Source organism: Spinacia oleracea, chromosome 3 (assembly GCF_020520425.1).
Source record: "Spinacia oleracea cultivar Varoflay chromosome 3, BTI_SOV_V1, whole genome shotgun sequence".
Classification (NCBI taxonomy): domain Eukaryota; kingdom Viridiplantae; phylum Streptophyta; class Magnoliopsida; order Caryophyllales; family Amaranthaceae; genus Spinacia; species Spinacia oleracea.
In genome coordinates, this window is record NC_079489.1 from 11,781,563 (window position 1) to 11,799,387 (window position 17,825).

The 17,825-nt window shown below is 33.8% G+C and overlaps 1 protein-coding gene across 2 annotated transcripts; it reads left to right on the forward strand.

Annotated features, from left to right (window-relative positions):
- Window positions 1–2,333: 2,333 nt before the first annotated feature.
- On the forward strand, window positions 2,334–8,105 carry LOC110788916 (probable polygalacturonase). 2 transcript variants are annotated; one of them, XM_021993549.2, is made up of 7 exons: window positions 2,334–2,512; window positions 2,778–2,807; window positions 3,516–3,833; window positions 4,261–4,381; window positions 4,481–4,655; window positions 4,743–4,813; window positions 6,881–8,105. In XM_021993549.2, exons 2-7 carry the CDS (start codon window positions 2,796–2,798, stop codon window positions 7,567–7,569), a joined length of 1,386 nt encoding a protein of 461 aa, XP_021849241.1. In that variant the 5' UTR covers window positions 2,334–2,512; window positions 2,778–2,795; the 3' UTR covers window positions 7,570–8,105. The 2 variants fall into 2 exon arrangements, with proteins under 2 accessions (XP_021849241.1, XP_021849242.1); XM_021993550.2 differs by having other exon boundaries at window positions 2,339–2,811.
- Window positions 8,106–17,825: the final 9,720 nt, after the last annotated feature.

Here is a 17,825-nt window from a genome sequence, read left to right on the forward strand (position 1 = left end):
TAGGTTAAAGTTACAAAAAAAGGGGTTAAAGTTATCTTGGTGTACAATAAATTTATTGTACACCTTGTGCGCACAAGACCTTTTGTAGAACGAATCTTTATCTGAAAATGCTTAAAAAATATTACCGTCAACTTACACGAACAATAAGTTTTATTGATTTCACACTATACCTACTCTTTGAAAGGGAAGAAATACGAGCTGAGGTAGATAAAGGAACGAAAAAAAGAGTCGTTACAAAAAATTATGTCGGAACAAACGTTTTTTCTAAGCAAGAGGAGATCAAAACACAGGAGGCAATTACTACTATTAATTATCATATGAGTGATTATTGGTATTATTTATTCCCCACAACTTATGATTTATCCTAATGAACCTTATTATTCCTAATCCTAAACCCTTTTAAAAGCAAGAAGTTCCTCTTTAGAACAGTGCATTTACTGCAGTGCCCCTCAAATCATTCTTTGAAACACCCCAATTTCTCCTAAGAATAGTACGTGTAATGACCGATTTACCCTTACACACTAATACCCTTTCTATCTTTCATCCTTTCCCATTTTCTCGGCTTTCATATGCAACCCTTGAACAAAAAAGCACGTGTACGTATTGTATTAATTAATATGTTTGATAGTTTTCTCTTTTTGTATTACGTATTTTTATAAACGGAGAAGCACATGATGTTAATCTTTTAGTTATTATAGTTGTGTTTGCATGAATGTCGATTCAAGTAGTAGCATTAGAAATGTTTACTAAGTCCAATTATATTGCATAACTATTATACGACAAGGCTTGGAACAACACTTTCAATCTACATATTTTATGCCTAAGAAAGAATTTTGTAGATAGTCGTTCATCAATTGGATAATTATATAAAATAAGTATTCATATATTTAAACAGTATTCTTACCTCAAGCACCGGGAGCGCGTAGCGTGCGGTCAAACAACACTAGTTCAATGAAAAAACAAAATTGACGATTTGAACGAATAAAATCTATTTTCCATTTAATCTAATATACATATATAAAGGAGACATATTTGCTGAAAGATTAGATGCCACCTAGGATTACTAATGGTTTCGGCCAATAAAAAATAAGATTTCTAATTTCTTTTTGAATTAAAAAAATCAAGTGTCACATAGATAATTAATTAGGTGCCACGTAGATATTTTAATTAATTAATTATTAATATATACAACTCCATAGAAAATCAAACACTCTAATAATTAAAAAATAATCGATTCCCACGTAGATAATTAATTAGGCGCCACATAGATATTTTAATTAATTAATTAATTACTAATATATACAACTCCATCTAAAATCAAGCACTCTAATAATTAAAAAATAAATCTAAAATAAAGTTCATCCAAAATCAAACAATAATCTAAAATAAAATAAATAAAATCAACAATAATCCAATATTAGAGCGCCACGTAGAAAAATATAATGGTTTCGGCCAATGAAAAATAAGATTTCAAAATTAATTTTGAATTAAAAAAGTCGAGTGCCACGTAGATATTTTTTATTAATTATTTATTAATATTACGCAGATACAATTTCATCAAAAAACAAACACTTTCATAATAAAAAAAAATCTAAAATGAAATTCAATGTAAAATAAAAAACTAATCTAATCTAATATATAAAAGTGGTATATACATAGGATTTTTATTTAAACATAACAATTTAATAGAATCCGTGCATCGCACGGGCTAAAATCTAGTTTTATACTATACCACTCGAAAATTCCGCACTAGAAAAGAGAGAAAGCAGGAGAGAAATACAAGAGAGAAGGGGCCGTTATATGTTGATTCAGAGGAGGAATAAATTAAAATTAAGAAAAATACATAATTAAAAGAAAAACAAGAAAAACGAAGCAAAATAAAAACTAACAACTAAGAACTGTAACTTAGGGATGTATTCGCCGTGGAATAGCCACGCCAATGACATCCTCCTCAAGAATTTTATTCAAAGCTAATGAAGCACATTGGTTAAAAGATTATCTTGAGGCCTTGAGTGATCCTATGGTTTGCAAGTCAGTCCGCCGCGCGATTCAAAAGGGACCGTTATATAAAACTAAACAAAAATTGTTTTTTTCAAAATACAAGAGGCCAAAACATAAAAGACAATTACTACTATTAATTAGCATACGAGTAATTATTGATATCATTTATTCCGCAATTTAACGTTTACCATTTCCCCTAATGCTAGCTTAGTTTCCTGATTCCACTATTTTGGAGGCTACAGTTCCACAAGCCTACTGGACTGATTCATTTGGTGTTTCTAAAAAATAGGGAGAGCTGGCATTTTCATGTTTAAAAATAAAAAATTACTCCCATTTGAATTATATTTATTAACAATTTTTTTTTTATTTGAAGTATTTTTGTTTTTAACTTTCTTCTCCCCCTCTCTTCTTCTTCCTCCTCTTCATCTGTCACTCTTAATGTCCCATTGATTATTTTGTCGTTTACATAATCAACACTTCCATAATCATAATCATAGAGGGGCAAGGAAAGGTAGTAGAAAAATAAAAAATAATTAAAAAAGTTTTAATTTTTATTTTTTACGATTGATAAAAATTACATCTTTTTTGTTTTTAATTTTGAAAAAATTAATTTATTTTCTTGCTGTTGTGAAGCAAGATTTTATTGTAGGTGTTGTTAGGTCATTGGTTGTATTGTGTGTCTATTGTTGTCTGCTTGAGAGAGGCTGTTTCTCTCTCTACATTTTCTCTCTCTACCAATTTTCTCTCTCTTCTTCACTGCACATTTCCTCCTGCAGAAGCTGTGTCACTACTACATGAAGATGCTAGTAAGTATGTTTTTTTCTTTTGTGGGTGATTGGAAATTTCCCCCTTCCCCACAAAAATTCCTGTTTTTTTTGGGTTTAAAATGCTGATCAGCAGATATCATGATCTGGGTTATTCTTGCATTTGACTGTTGGGATTGTTTGAATTGTGAGTTGGGTAGATGGGATCTTAAGTTCTATGTGATTCAATTTTGATTTTGAACATAAATTGCAGATTTCTACTGTTTTTAATGTGCAGTAAAATAAAATTTACTAGATTTGCGGTGTTGGTTTTTTGGCTGTTTTCCTTGAATTGTTGCAGATGATTGCTTTCTGTTATTTTCTGGGATTTTGATTTTGATTTCAGTTGGGATTGAAGGTTTGGTGATTTTGCAGGGCTTAAATGACCTTTGGATCAGTGTTTGCAGTTTGTCTTGTCCTTTAAGTAGTAAATTAAGCTGCTGAATTTCAGTTGATTGCTGTCTGTTCTTTATTTCTGGGTTTCTTCTGACATTCTGGGCATTTCTTGAGTCGGACTTGGTTTATCTCGATTTGCTGAAACTGTTAATTCATCAGTCTTCCCTCTTTGGTGTCTAAATGAAATTTTCTTGCTTTTCAAATTTCTATAACTTTGTTTACTATCCAGCATTGTGTCATGGTTCTGTTTTTGATTAATCTATGGTGAATGTCCGAGCTTTTTTAACATTTTTCCCATTTCGTTATCATTTTTAGGTGGCATTGCTTCTGCTATCGATGCTTGGCAATGCAGTCGAAGCACTTGGCGAAGATAGCAAAGAACAATGCAAATTCAAGCCAAAATTAGACCCGAGACCTCATAGTGTATCCATTGTGGAGTTTGGTGCTATTGGAGATGGAAAAACATTGAATACAGGGGCGTTTCAGAATGCCATTTTCTATCTCAACTCATTTGCAGACAAGGGTGGTGCCCAATTGTATGTGCCACCAGGGAAGTGGCTTACTGGGAGTTTCAATCTTACTAGCCATCTCACCCTTTTCTTGGAGAAAGATGCTATTATCCTTGGATCTCAGGTTTAATTGCTTTGCTTAATTGTAGTTGCATTGTAATTAATCTTTTGCTCCATACATAATACTGTGCTCAATTTGAGTTCCGTTTGCATTGATTCTGTTCCTAGGATGAGAATAGGAATTACTCCATACTTAGCTAAGGTTGATCTTTGAGCTACTGGAATCATTTTCTTGAACAAGAACAACTTTTCCTACTATCTGAAAAGAAAGTTCACTCCAATTTTGCAATTTCTAATGTATAACACTTCTATTTGGTACGAAAAGTTAAATTAATTGCGAAAGATAATGGTGGACTAAGGTACAATTGCTATTTATTGTTATAGATGTTTCTCTTTTTGTGGCCTATGAATGTGATTCCGATTTGTCTTATGCATAGTGCATCCCGAATAGGATGATGCCATAGTTCTAACCATAGCCTCAATGTGTGCAGGATCCATCCCATTGGGGAATCACTGATCCATTGCCATCATATGGCCGTGGAATTGATATTCCAGGAAGTAGATACCGGAGTTTGATAAATGGGTATAATTTAAACGACGTAGTTATAACAGGTATGTCATTTCATGCATGCTTCAACTGCATCAATTTTCCATATCCTATAATTAGTTTAACTTTTTAACTCTAATATGTGTCCATGTGTAACTTAATAGGTAATAATGGAACAATTGATGGTCAAGGATCATATTGGTGGGATAGTTTTCTCTCCCATAGCTTAAATTATAGCCGCCCTAATCTTGTGGAAATTGTGGAGTCGGTTGGTGTAGTGGTGTCAAACTTGACGTTTTTGAATGCTCCTGCATACAACATTCATCCCGTCTATTGCAGGTATTTCAGTTAAAAGCTACATTTCCTGCTCACTTTACAACCGTTTGCAATTTTCTTTTGGCTTACGATTCTCTTAATTCAATGCAGTCATGTACTTGTACAAAACATTTCAGCTTATGCTCCATCTTCATCCCCTTACACAATTGGCGTTGTGCCAGGTTAGACACTATATCTTCTACTTATTAATTTTCTTTCGTAATTTATGGGGTATTGTATGTAATTTCCCTTTAAGTTTAAAATTGTAATGTTAAGTTGGTGGTACTTCTTCATATTTTGAAACACTTGCATGATTTTACTCATTTATGCATGTTTTGTTTTCTGAAATGTTTATAGTAATACACCAGTTTCCGCAGTGTTAAAGTTGTTAAATTTGTTAAGTTGGTTATGTCAAAGTTACTTTTTCCTTTAATGGTGTAAATAGAAGCTATGAGAACGGTGTCATATCAGAAAAGATGTGACTTCAATTCCTATAAAGGAGGCTTATCTTTCACCACTTGCCAAACTTCATATCAATGCCAAATTTCACTTATTAAACATGGTTCAACTAAATTTATCTGACATTGCATATTTTAAGTGATACTATGGGATTATGTGGGACCCAAGACTTGGGATTGAATTCAGTCTACATCTCTTTGTTTTGTGTCTCCTTAAATCCTTTTACTACAAAGATTAGGTTGTTTTTTTGGTGGGAAGTCAATTCGAGTGATGAATAAAACGTGTTCATCATAGTGAGGCAAACCACAAAACGGTTACAAGTGGATTCATCTTCTTGGTTCAAATACAAAATCTAAGGCAAAGTACACTCAAATATCACCATATGTCACACTTAAAAATAGTTCACTAAAGTAGTTGCTAAACAAGGATCACTGGTTGTGAGCTTGTGACAAATGGTTATTAATACTCTAAACATAGTTCCGCCCAAGCTTCACGTACTAAATTGGTTGTGAGTGATGCTGACCTTGCTTGTTTTTGCTGCATCTGAAGTATTAAGGATAGCACGTACTTGCAGGCCTTTTATAACTTGGAAGGGTTTGGTTGGCGTTGCTTGTTTGCTCATCTCCTTAGCCAGGGCACTAACATCCAACAAGTGTAGTTTTTTTTTCCTGCAAGGATGGAGGTTTAAATTTTGTTCTCCAACATCCACTGCAATTGGCTTTATTGACTTAGAAAATAAAGTCTGTCACTTACCAAATGTCTCTAGTTTAATGGTTCAATAGGTTTGATCTTTGTTCTCTTTTAGGCTATCTAGATTGAATACTTTTCTGGAAATTGTGTGTTTAGCCTTTGATTTGCAATTTGTAGATAGAATATATTCCTATTTGCAATTTATGAGACATTAGGTTGAATTCTCTTTCTTCACAGCATAGGTTATAGCAGCAACATTATCGGCAAGAAGCCACTTACCGGCTGTTCCCTTGAAAAACAGTCCATAGGGAAATTTTTTATGTAGAGTTAAAGATATCTTTGATTAGAGAAGACATTTCCTTTAGATCTATAACTTGGAACAATTTGACTAACCACCTCACAGAACACTATTTTATCCTTTATAACCCAAATTTTAGGAATTGCATAATAATGAGTACTGATGCTTTACTGAAAATGAGCAAGCAGACTATCGCAACAAGGCACAATGAGTTAAAGAGACTTTTTGACAGTCTTGGACTGAAATGCCTGATTTAGATAAGAAATTCACCATAGGCTCTGTTCTCTTCACCTTATTCTTATTGGTTGTTAGACCAGACTAGAAAAATCAAGCCAAACCAGACCAGAAAAAGCAAAAAACACTCATACGAAGTATAAAACATTCAGACCAGACCAGACCAAAAACTAGAAAAATCAGACTAGACCAGGTGAAGTGAACAAAGCCTTAATCCTTTAATATCTTTGAATTTGTGCATTAGTCTTCTTCCTAAAAGTTAGATAGCGATGTTTTGAATAGTTATGGTGCATATGCAGATATACATAGAAGTCACTGGGTCTCACTGTCGAAAGCTCATCATTTTTCTTCTAGTACATCTTTGAAAACCTGATTGTACATGTCTGAAATATCCTGATACAGAGGTATTAGAGATAGTGCTAATGAAATGCACTGAAGTGTCATTATCATCTGCAATTCTTCTTGCCATCTCCCCCCACCCAAATGCTTTATTTCTGTTTTATGCCTTATCATTTATTCTTGCATATTCCGAGTCTGATATCCTTGTTTTGAAATTGTATATATCCAGACTCTACAGATTACATGTGTATCGAGAACAGTAACATAAGCATGGGTTACGATGCCATCACTCTCAAAAGTGGGTGGGACGAGCATGGTATAAAATATGGTAGGCCGACTTCTTATGTTCATATCAAACAAGTCAACCTTGAAGCATCAACAGGTTCAGCCGTGGCATTTGGCAGTGAGATGTCTGGTGGAATTTCTCATGTTCTAGTCGAACAACTGCAAATAAAAAACTCGTTATCAGGTATCGTCTTCAGAACTGGTGTAGGAAGAGGGGGATACATTCAGAACATAGAAGTTTCATCTGTTGAAATGGAAAACATTCACACCGCGTTTAATGCTAGTGGTCAATTTGAATCTCACCCGGACAAGGAATATGACCCAAATGCCCTCCCCATTCTGGATCAAATTACAATTGATCAGGTTTTTGGAGTAAATATTACAGTTGCTGGTAGCTTCACCGGTATCAAGAATTCACCCTTTGAGTTTACATTGTCTGAAATCTCTTTAGAGTTGAATTCAGCTTCATCATCATCACCATCTTCTGCTTGGGTATGTTCAGATGTTGTTGGATCTTCGAAGAGTGTTTTTCCCGAGCCTTGTCCCGAGCTAAAGAGCTCGTCCTATTCAAATTCTTTCTCTTCATCCTCCATTGCCACCCTAACTTCGGAAGGTTTGGCTTCACATATATAATCAAATCCCTGATCGATGCCAGGGAAAACGGGAAAGAGTTGGGATTCTTTGATGTTCTTCATTATATTTGCTTCTCCACAAGCATCAATAGCATAGATTCTTTCCAATAAGCTCATAAAGTATATTTTTAATTTCATTATTCATCTTGTTGCATTCTTGCATATTACTACAAAAAAAAAAAAGAAAAAAAAAGAACAATATCCTGCATATTAGTGTACAGCTTCATTTCTTCATTCTTGTGTAAGCAAATTTTTGGTAGTGGTGACAGAAAGTATCAAGAAAAAGTGCAATGCTGTGTATTTTATTTTTCTTTTTTTGCATTATTATTACATGTTAATGTTTTTTTTTTCCGGTGCGAATGAGTCACAGAGGCAATGTTAATGTTCTTTTTGTTTTCAATTTTTTTTTTTAATTGTTTTCTTTTCTTTTTGGCATTTGTATTTATCATTTGGTTGTAATTTGTAAATCATCTTTTATGATGTTAGGTGATACAAAGACTTTAATTTATTTATTTTAATTATAAATTATTTATTTTACGGTTTTTTCATGAAATGCCCCTGAGGTTTCACGAAATTCACCAAATACCCCTGCGCGTTTCAAAATACATAGTATACCCCTATTTTTTTCATACTGTTCACCAAATACCCCTATTATGACTTTCCGTTAGTCCTCCGTTAAGTCATGTTTATAATTCACCAAATGCACATATTTATAAACTTTTTGCATAATATACACTTATTTGTAAACTTGCTTGAACCAAATACCCAATCTGCTTTTAAACTGCAAAATTTGAATCTAACGGCTAGTTTACATATCTAATTTTCTTCGCAATGAAGTAGAGCAGTTTGTAAAAAAATTCCAGCAATAAACATAGATTATATTCCATCAATAAACAGGGATAGCCTCCTGTAAATTAAGAAATTGAGTATTGTATTCTTCCAAGATCACTTTAGATACATGACATTGCTTAAAAAGCTTTACAAAAATCTTCTTTAGGTTCGTTAACAAGATAAGTAAGACTAATGTTGGTGATAATCCAAGAACTTCTAGGCCTGCTGTCATGAAGACTGCAGCTTCCTCGACTGCCAAATTGTCTCTAAGGACTTCGAAAGTGGAGGTGAATAATCTTAAGGATCAAAAGCTGAGAAGCCAAGCTTTTTTCAAGAATCAGATAATAGCTAAAAGCTAAACTAGTGTTTCCTAACGATGACAAGGGTGAGGAAAAAACATTGCATAGAAGGAGGACTACTTATCAACTACCCCAAATGAAGGCCTCTTGGATCAATCGCTTTGGTCGCCAGAGTCACTCAATTTATCCTCCCAAACAAATTCTCTCTCTTTAACTTCTCATGGGTGAGATTCGGAGTACACGGACAGTGTGGCTGAGGTCTCGGTGTCCAACTACAGTAGTTCTGGTGATTCAAAAGCAGCCGATAGCTTAAACAAGGGAAAAGAATTGACCCACGCCTCTTTGGCAAACCACCACCACCTCGCAAACCTGGCCATCGACTTAACCTCGGCCCTCCCAGAATTTCCCAAAGCTGAAATAACCGAAATCAGCATGGCAGTTTTAGGACTCAACCCATTCCCTGAACCACACCTAAAACCCACAATGCCCTATCAACATCCCCTGATTTCAAAAACCCTATAACTAAATCATTCAAAAGCTGAAAAGATCTCAGCCAAGTTACAAATACCACCAAAGAAATCACCTCACTGCCATCTTCAGTGGGACTCGTTGGACCAGAGTTCATCTCCTTCTCTTCCCTCGAATTCTGTACAACATATGAGACAATTGTGCCAGAATTCATCCACAATTTAAAAGGAAGAGATGAAACTGAAGAAGAACTGGTGAACGAGCCGCCTCACAATACCCTCATTCGTCCACAATTTGGGCACCGATAATGCCATATCATCCCCCAATAATCCCTCATCTTCGCGGAAATACTCATCGGACGATTTATCAGAAGCCGTCAAATTAGCAGCAGCCGAAACAGGCGGAGATAATAAGAGGCTGAATGAGAGTGTAGCAGCAGCTATGGTAACACCAATTGAAGATTTTTGAGGCGATTCTTGATGACTGGAATTGAAATTAGGGTTGTAATTGTTGGTGTAGTTGTTGGATACTCCGTCATTTTTTGTTGTTGCCTTGTTGGTGATGATAATGGTGGTGTTGCAGGGGTAGGGTGAAATGAGAGAACAAAGGCTCATCTTTGGAAAGTTAGGAAGAAGCGACGGTAGCAGGGGAAGGTGGTGACGACGGTGAGGAGTGGTTTTGGTTCAGTGGGAGGAGAGAGAGAGAGTGTTTTGGTGGGTTGGGTGGGATGAGAGAGAAAGTTTGGGTGGGTAGAGCTGTTGAGTGGGGATTTAAGTAAAGAATCGTACCAAACAACACATAAGGGTAAAATGGTAAATTGCAACTAACGGAGGACTAACGTCCGTTAAGTCTAGGGGTATATTATGAACAATATGAGAAAATAGGGGTATACTATGTATTTTGAAACGCGCAGGGGTATTTGGTGAATTTCGTGAAACCTCAGGGTCATTTCATGAAAAAACCGTTTATTTTATTCAAATTGTTTATTGGTAGAAATAGTGAATATTTGAGTTGTCAGAAGTGGCTTTTTGTAAGGACTTTAAAAGAATAAGGTTTCTTTTGTTGTCTCTATTAAAAAGTGGGTTCATATTGGTGGAATCCCAGGTAATACTATGTTTCCCTATTGTGGCATTTGTTGTCATTGATTGGACTGCAAAATCATTCCTAACCTTTTTCATATTCTCCTGCTTTCCTACATTTTCTCTCTTTTATTCTTTGTCCTAAAAAAAAGGTATGATTCGTATGAGAGTATTTTTGGATAATTTTTCACGTACAATCTTTTAGGGCCCAAATGAGGCAAGTCGATTCGAGTTTTATCTTGTTCGAGCTAAATTTGGTAAGGATTTTCACAAGCTCGAGTTTAACCGAGCTTTGCAATTTGTTGTTTGAGCTTTGTTTGCTAAACATTAGGATGTCTCGAGCTCAGCTCGAGCTTGAACCTGAGCTAAACGAGCTTTATTCGGACATCGAGAAATCGTCAAATTGATTTAAATTATATAATCAAGGAGAAACTTCACAAAATATATGTATTACTGGAATATTCTATGGGATAATAGACAACTCCGTATATGATAGATTCGCTTCCGTTTTATACATTTCTTGACATTTAAGAGTAATATTTTTTAAAGTAACTTATACTGTATTCCATTAAATTATTTTTCCGAGCTTGAGCGAGTTATAAACGGGCTTATAAGCAAGTAATTAATGAGCTATAAACGAGTGATCATGAATATTATCGAGCCGTACATGATGTTGTTTGAGCTTGGCTCGTTTACTTATCGAGCGTAGAATTTTTGTTCAAACTCGTTCATCAATTAATATATGAGTTTTGACCGAGCTTGTTCGCGAGCTGATAGTGAACGTATCGTCACATTTGCAGCCCTATGTGCGTGGTTATTATTCGTCTGACAAAGACTCTGAGATCGCTTGACAATAAATTTATGCGCATGCATAGTTAGAAACTCCATATCAACGAGTCTCTTATCATACCACATGACACTTATTTCATTATCATATCATGTTCAATGCAATTGGGCAGAATATTGGTGATGTGGCATATTGTGTGAGTGTGTGACGATTTAATAAATGTCAGCAATTTTTTACAAGTTTTGTATTACAGAGTATAAAGTTATTTTTTTACGTGAGATCATGTAAATTTTTTGTTGTTTATTTTATTAGAATATGTTTCAACGGTTCCTAACAAGTTTCGTTTTCAAAAAATGAGAATCATAACAAGTTTCGTTTTCAAAAATTGAGAACCATACTATGCTGCAACAGTTTTCCAATTTTGTTATCCTGAAATAGGAACAATATGTTTCAATTTTCAGCTGCTTTTGTATCAGACGGCCTGACGCGCGCGTGTGCGTCAGACCATGATGACGTCAGCCTATTTGCCCACGCGTAGGTTCTTTCACGCGCTTACAGATAGGAAATTTCATTTCTCTCTCCTCCTCCTTCATTATCTCTGCGCTCCTATCTCTCTCTCTCTCCTGCTCTCTCGCTCTCTCTCCTCTATGCGCTCCTCTCTCTCTCCTTTCCATCTCTCCTCTCTGCGCTCCTCTCTCTCGTCGGAGACGACCACCACCATCAGAAGATTCCGAGGAGCTCCTCCTCGTTCCTCTGCTCAAAACCCCAAAGAAAATCAGATGATGGAGGAGCGACGGCGGAGGAGCGATGGCGGAGGAGCGACGGCGGTGTACGGCGATCTCAAACTCGTCAGCGTTCTCTCTGAATTTAAGAAAGAGATTCCGGCTGGCTCCTTCGTAGTCCACCGCTAATGTCCCTGAGGTTATTAGGTTTTGTTGTTTTTGGCTGATTTGCGGCAGTAGGAACTGCGATGAAGGTAGGGTTGGTGATGAACAACCCAAGACCACGTTGGTGATGTTACTCATTTAGCACATGTTGTTGAGAAGGATGACGAATTTGCAGTTGATTTGGTGACTAGTTGACTTTGAATAGTGCTCATATTTTAGCGATTAATGGTTAAGAGTGTTGTTTTGAGTTCAATTACACTAAGGGATTGATATGTGGAATTGTGGCTGTTCAATTACAATTACACTAGTTGACTTTGTGGAATTGTTAAGAGTGTTGTTTTGAGTTCAATTACACTAATTGTGGCTGTTTAATTTCCATTTAAATGCTATAGAAAGTTATTTTGTTTTGTTTTAGTTGGGTAAAATTTGTGATGTTTTAGTTAGAAAGAAGTTCGTTTTAGTTAAAAAGAAGTCATTTCTTAACTAATTGATTCTAATGTTTAACTAATTGGTTCTATTTCTTAACTAATTCGTTCTATTAACTAACTAATTGAATTTCAGACTTAATTAATTGAATTAATTGATTCCATTGCTTTAACTATTTCGTTTTGTTGTTTAACTAATTGGTTCAATTACTTAACTAATTGAATTTCAGGCTTAACAACTACTTTCGTAATTTAATCTGTAAACTAGTACCCAGAAACACGTAACTAAAACTAATTAATTCCAGTGCTTAACTAATTGGTTTCATTACTTAACTAATTAGTTCAAATGCTTAACTAATTAGTTCGATTGATTAACTAATTAATTCCAGTGCTTAACTAATTGGTTTCATTGCTTAACTAATTGGTTCAAATGCTTAACTAATTAGTTCGATTGCTTAACTAATTAATTCAAGTGCTTAACTAATTGGTTTCATTGCTTAACTAATTGGTTCAAATGCTTAACTAATTAGTTCGATTGGTTAACTAATTTGTTTCATTGCTTAACTAATTAGTTTGATTGCTTAACTAATTAATTAAAGTGCTTAACTAATTGGTTTCATTGCTTAACTAATTGGTTCAAATGCTTAACTAATTAGTTCGATTGATTAACTAATTAATTCAAGTGCTTAACTAATTGGTTTCATTGCTTAACTAATTGGTTCAAATGCTTAACTAATTAGTTTGATTGATTAACTAATTAATCCCAGTGTTTAACTAATTGGTTTCATTGCTTAACTAATTGGTTCAAATGCTTAACTAATTGGTTCAAATGCTTAACTAATTAGTTCGATTGATTAACTAATTATCCAGTGCTTAACTAATTGGTTTCATTGCTTAACTAATTGGTTCAAATGCTTAACTAATTAGTTCGATTGATTAACTAATTAATTCCAGTGCTTAACTAATTGGTTTCATTGCTTAACTAATTGGTTTAAATGCTTAACTAATTAGTTCGATTGATTAACTAATTAGTTCGATTGCTTAACTAATTAATTCAAGTGCTTAACTAATTGGTTTCATTGCTTAACTAATTGGTTCAAATGCTTAACTTATTAGTTCGATTGCTTAACTAATTAATTCAAGTGCTTAACTAATTGGTTTCATTGCTTAACTAATTGGTTCAAATGCTTAACTAATTGAATTTCAACGCTTCACTAATTAGTTTAATAATTGAATTTCAACGTTAACAAACACTTTCTCTATATCTGTAAACTTATTAATTTCATTGCTTAACTAATTGATCCCAGTACTTAAGGTTTCATTGCTTAACTAATTAGTTTTAATGCTTAACTAATTGGTTATATTGCTTAAATAATTTGTTCCATTTATTAACTAATTGATTTTGGTGCTTAACTAATTAGTTCGATTGCTTAACTAATTGGTTCAAATGCTTAATTAATTTGTTCAAATGCTTAACTAATTGGTTCAAATCCTGAACTAATTAGTTCGATATCTTAACTAATTGGTTTAAATGTTTAACTAATTGAATTTCAACGTTTCACTAATTAGTTACCGTGCTTAACTAATAGATTTCATTGCTTAACTAATTGGTTCCAAAACTTAACTAAGAATTATGGACTTAACTAATTGAATTTTAGGCTTAACTAATTGAATATTAGGCTTAACTAATTTAATTAGTTACATTGCTTTAACTAATTCATTCCATTGCTTAATTAATTGATTCCACTGCTTAACTAATTAGTTCAAATGCTTAACTAATTAGTTCGATTGATTAACTAATTAATTCCAATGCTTAACTAATTGGTTCAAATGCTTAACTAATTAGTTCGATTGATTAACTAATTAATTCTACTGCCTAACTAATTGGTTTCATTACTTTACTAATTGGTTCAAATGCTTAACTAATTAGTTCGATTGATTAACTAATTAATTCAAGTGCTTAACTAATTGGTTCAAATGCTTAACTAATTAGTTCGATTGCTTAACTAATTGGTTAAAATGCTTAACTAATTGAATTTCAATGTTTCACTAATTAGTTTCAGTGCTTAACTAATTGACTTCATTGCTTAACTAATTGGTTCCAAAATTTAACGAATTGAATTTATAACTCAAAATAAATCATAACTAAAACGAATATACTTTACTAAAACGAAATAAATCATAACTAAAACAATAGTTCTAAACTGTAATATACCATTGCCACAGTATCTATCATCACACTGCCTTATATCTTCCATAGTCTCAACTCTCAAGTGACTGGAAAGTTTTGGTGACTAAAACAATAAGCTACGGCTATTTTTCAATCCCAAAAAACTAGCCGTTGGGCTTTAAAAAGGTAATTTTTACATTTGGGCATTTGGTGAATTATATTTTAAAATAGGGGTATTTGGTGAAATAAGTTACATTGTAGGGGCATTTGGTGAATTATATACCTCTTGTGTTTGCATAATTGTAAGTTTTGATCATTTTGAATCCTCATTTGTCGGAGTTTGAGGTGTTGCAACATGATATATATATATACAATGTATCTAGTTAGTGTTGCTGAGGAAGGTCTTGATATTCGACCAATGGTGGACAAGCTACTTTCAACCTAATAAAGAATTCTGGGAACAACAATGGAATAAGCACGGAACGTGCTCTGGGCTGTCAGTCAAAAGTTACTTCCAACGTTCTCTCGATCTGTTCAATCAAAATCAAATGTACAGGGAAATTCTCATTGCTCTAGCAAAGCAGGGTAAGTATTTAATTTTATGAGGTTGTAACATTTTTTAACGAGAGAGTATCTTATTATGTTTTGGTTTTGGGCACAGGGATACGTCCTTCTACCAGCACATACATAAGATTTGCACACCCGGTCAATGAATATTATGCTTCTATGACTAATATACTCGGCTTTGAGCCAATCATTTCCTGCCAGTGGCTTCGGAATGGGTTGTATGTAGTTGAAGTCAGACTTTGTGCCATAGAAGATCTCCTGTATTTTCGAAACTGTACTGGCCCCCTGGTTAAGCGACTGCCTGGTTGTGTACCAAAATCCCAAAAAAGTACTTTTCTACTTAAATCCTAAAGCAATTCCTAACAATGATGGTTTTGATAATAAATCATAGTATTAAGTATTAAGTGAGAAACGAAGATGTTTATGGGCCTGATGCCATTTTTTTAATAAATGAAGTTGTTTTAAGTTGATATTTCATATTGCTTTTGTTCGATATATTACCATTCAAGATTCAATTCATCAGGGTCTGAAATTGTCTATCTAACTTCTACAACGCAAATGAAAACAAAACATGACAGAATAATACTCTGTAATACTTTATTGGGCCATTGAAATAACATATGGTTTGCCCATTTGACATGGCCCAATTTTAAATGATTTTTAATAAAGGACATGATAAGTAAATGCAAAAATATTGAAATAAGGTGAAAATGATCAATGTATTATTTTTAATAGAGCGTTAAAGTCAAAAGAATTAATAATTTCTGACCTTAGAGAAACCAGTAGAGGTGGATCTAGGGGTGGGCCTATGTGGGCAAAGGTCCACCCCATCATTTAAAGTACCTTTATGTATAAAAAGTTGCATATTAGTTTGTATTGAAGTATAAGGTTCAAACATATATTATATTTTATTACACATATTGCACATATATTGCACATACATTCCACATATATTATACAAAAATTATACATATATGATACAAATATTGTACAAATTAACCTATATTGTATAGGTACATAAATTGACATGTGTAACAAGATATCTCTAAAATTGGTAATTGCATTGAACACACATGCTATCTTTCTCATTTTAACTAGCTAAAATAAGGAATCACATATTCATATGCACATTTAAATGAAATTTATGGGTTAAGTGTTGTCAAATGACCCTAATTATTTAATCATAACTCCACCCTTGTCTCAAACTATAACCTTAGTTTTCGTTTGAGAACAAAATAAAGATCTAGTGTATAGTCTGGCCTGCAAGGGCCTCCCCCCCCCCCCCCCCCCCTAAAATTTAGCCCAAACCAAATTATATCAAACAACTTTAGTAAGATAGGCCCGATAAATAATATAGGCCCCCAATAAACTTGGCCCACTGAAGAGACGAGTGTAAACACATAACAATTTGCTAGGCCAGATTTCTTTGTTGTAAAAGCAATATATTTGGGTAAGAGACCACATGAAGTCATGAAGGAAACGGGAAAGAAGAGAGAAAGAGATAGACACGAAAGTGATGTCTTCTAAAACAAAAAGGAAAAGGACAAGAAAAATAGGGAAAGAGGGTCATAGTTTCATAAAATACTCGTAGAAGAAGATATAGAAAAAGAGAAAAAGGATAGAAAGTGAAAGAAAAATAGGAAAAAGTAAAGGGAAAATGTTTTTATTTACATAATATGTTATACTTATTCTAGGAAATATGGTTAATCATGAGAGTATTTTAGTTATTGGTAATTTAATTTACTACGAAATTGAAAAAAATAGAACTAGAATATTATTATTTTAACTATAGTTAACACGGAGTACTTAATAATAATATTAATACTACTATAATAGATGATAATAATAATATATTTAAACTTGCTATTTGCAATTACCAAAAAAAAAGTTGGTTTTTGTATCGGCTAGAATTTTACAACATATAATTATTTTTCCGTTCGTCAAGATCCGCCACTGATAAGGGTGCCACATAGGACAAAGACGCATATTTCTGGTTGCAGCTAATAGCGACATTTATCATCGCCCTTATTTTAATTGATCACCCTTTCGCATATGCTAAGATCCTCTCCATTTTCTTTCTTAAGATGATGAATTGATGACATGTGCTTAAACTGTCAATAAAAAGAAATCCCCGAAAGAAACCCTCTATTATTCTCATTCACGCATTCACAACCATTGATATAGGAAATGGACCAAGAAATGAAGAGGCCGGTCTCCCCAATGCGCACACTATAACATCACTTTTGAGTTATTATGCAACCAGTGACGAATCCAAAAAACATAGCTTATGGAGGCACTACTTAAGTATTATTTTTCAAAAGTTAATGAAAAATTAACTAAAATTAAGTAACTTTTTTTTGTCAAGTGGAGTCACGCGACCTCACTTAAACCCCCTGTATCCGTCACTGTGTACAACCGTCTCATACTGATTTTTGTTATCGTATAATATAGCTTAAAAGATCGTATAGGATATTATCTTGAATAAATTGAGTATCCATGAAGTTAGTGGTCGATGATCAGCGACAGAGTACCAACATTGTTTTGCAAGAAGTACTTGCGATGTTTTTTAATTTTTAATTTTTTAATTTACAAAAGGAAGTACTTGCGATGTTGAAAGCCTAAAGGACATACGTTCAAGACTTTTGAGCTTCATTCTATTCACACGTCTAGCTTTTCGGCCCACCATAAATCTTAACACAATACATAACGTCATACGTAATTTAAAGTACGCAACATTATTTTAA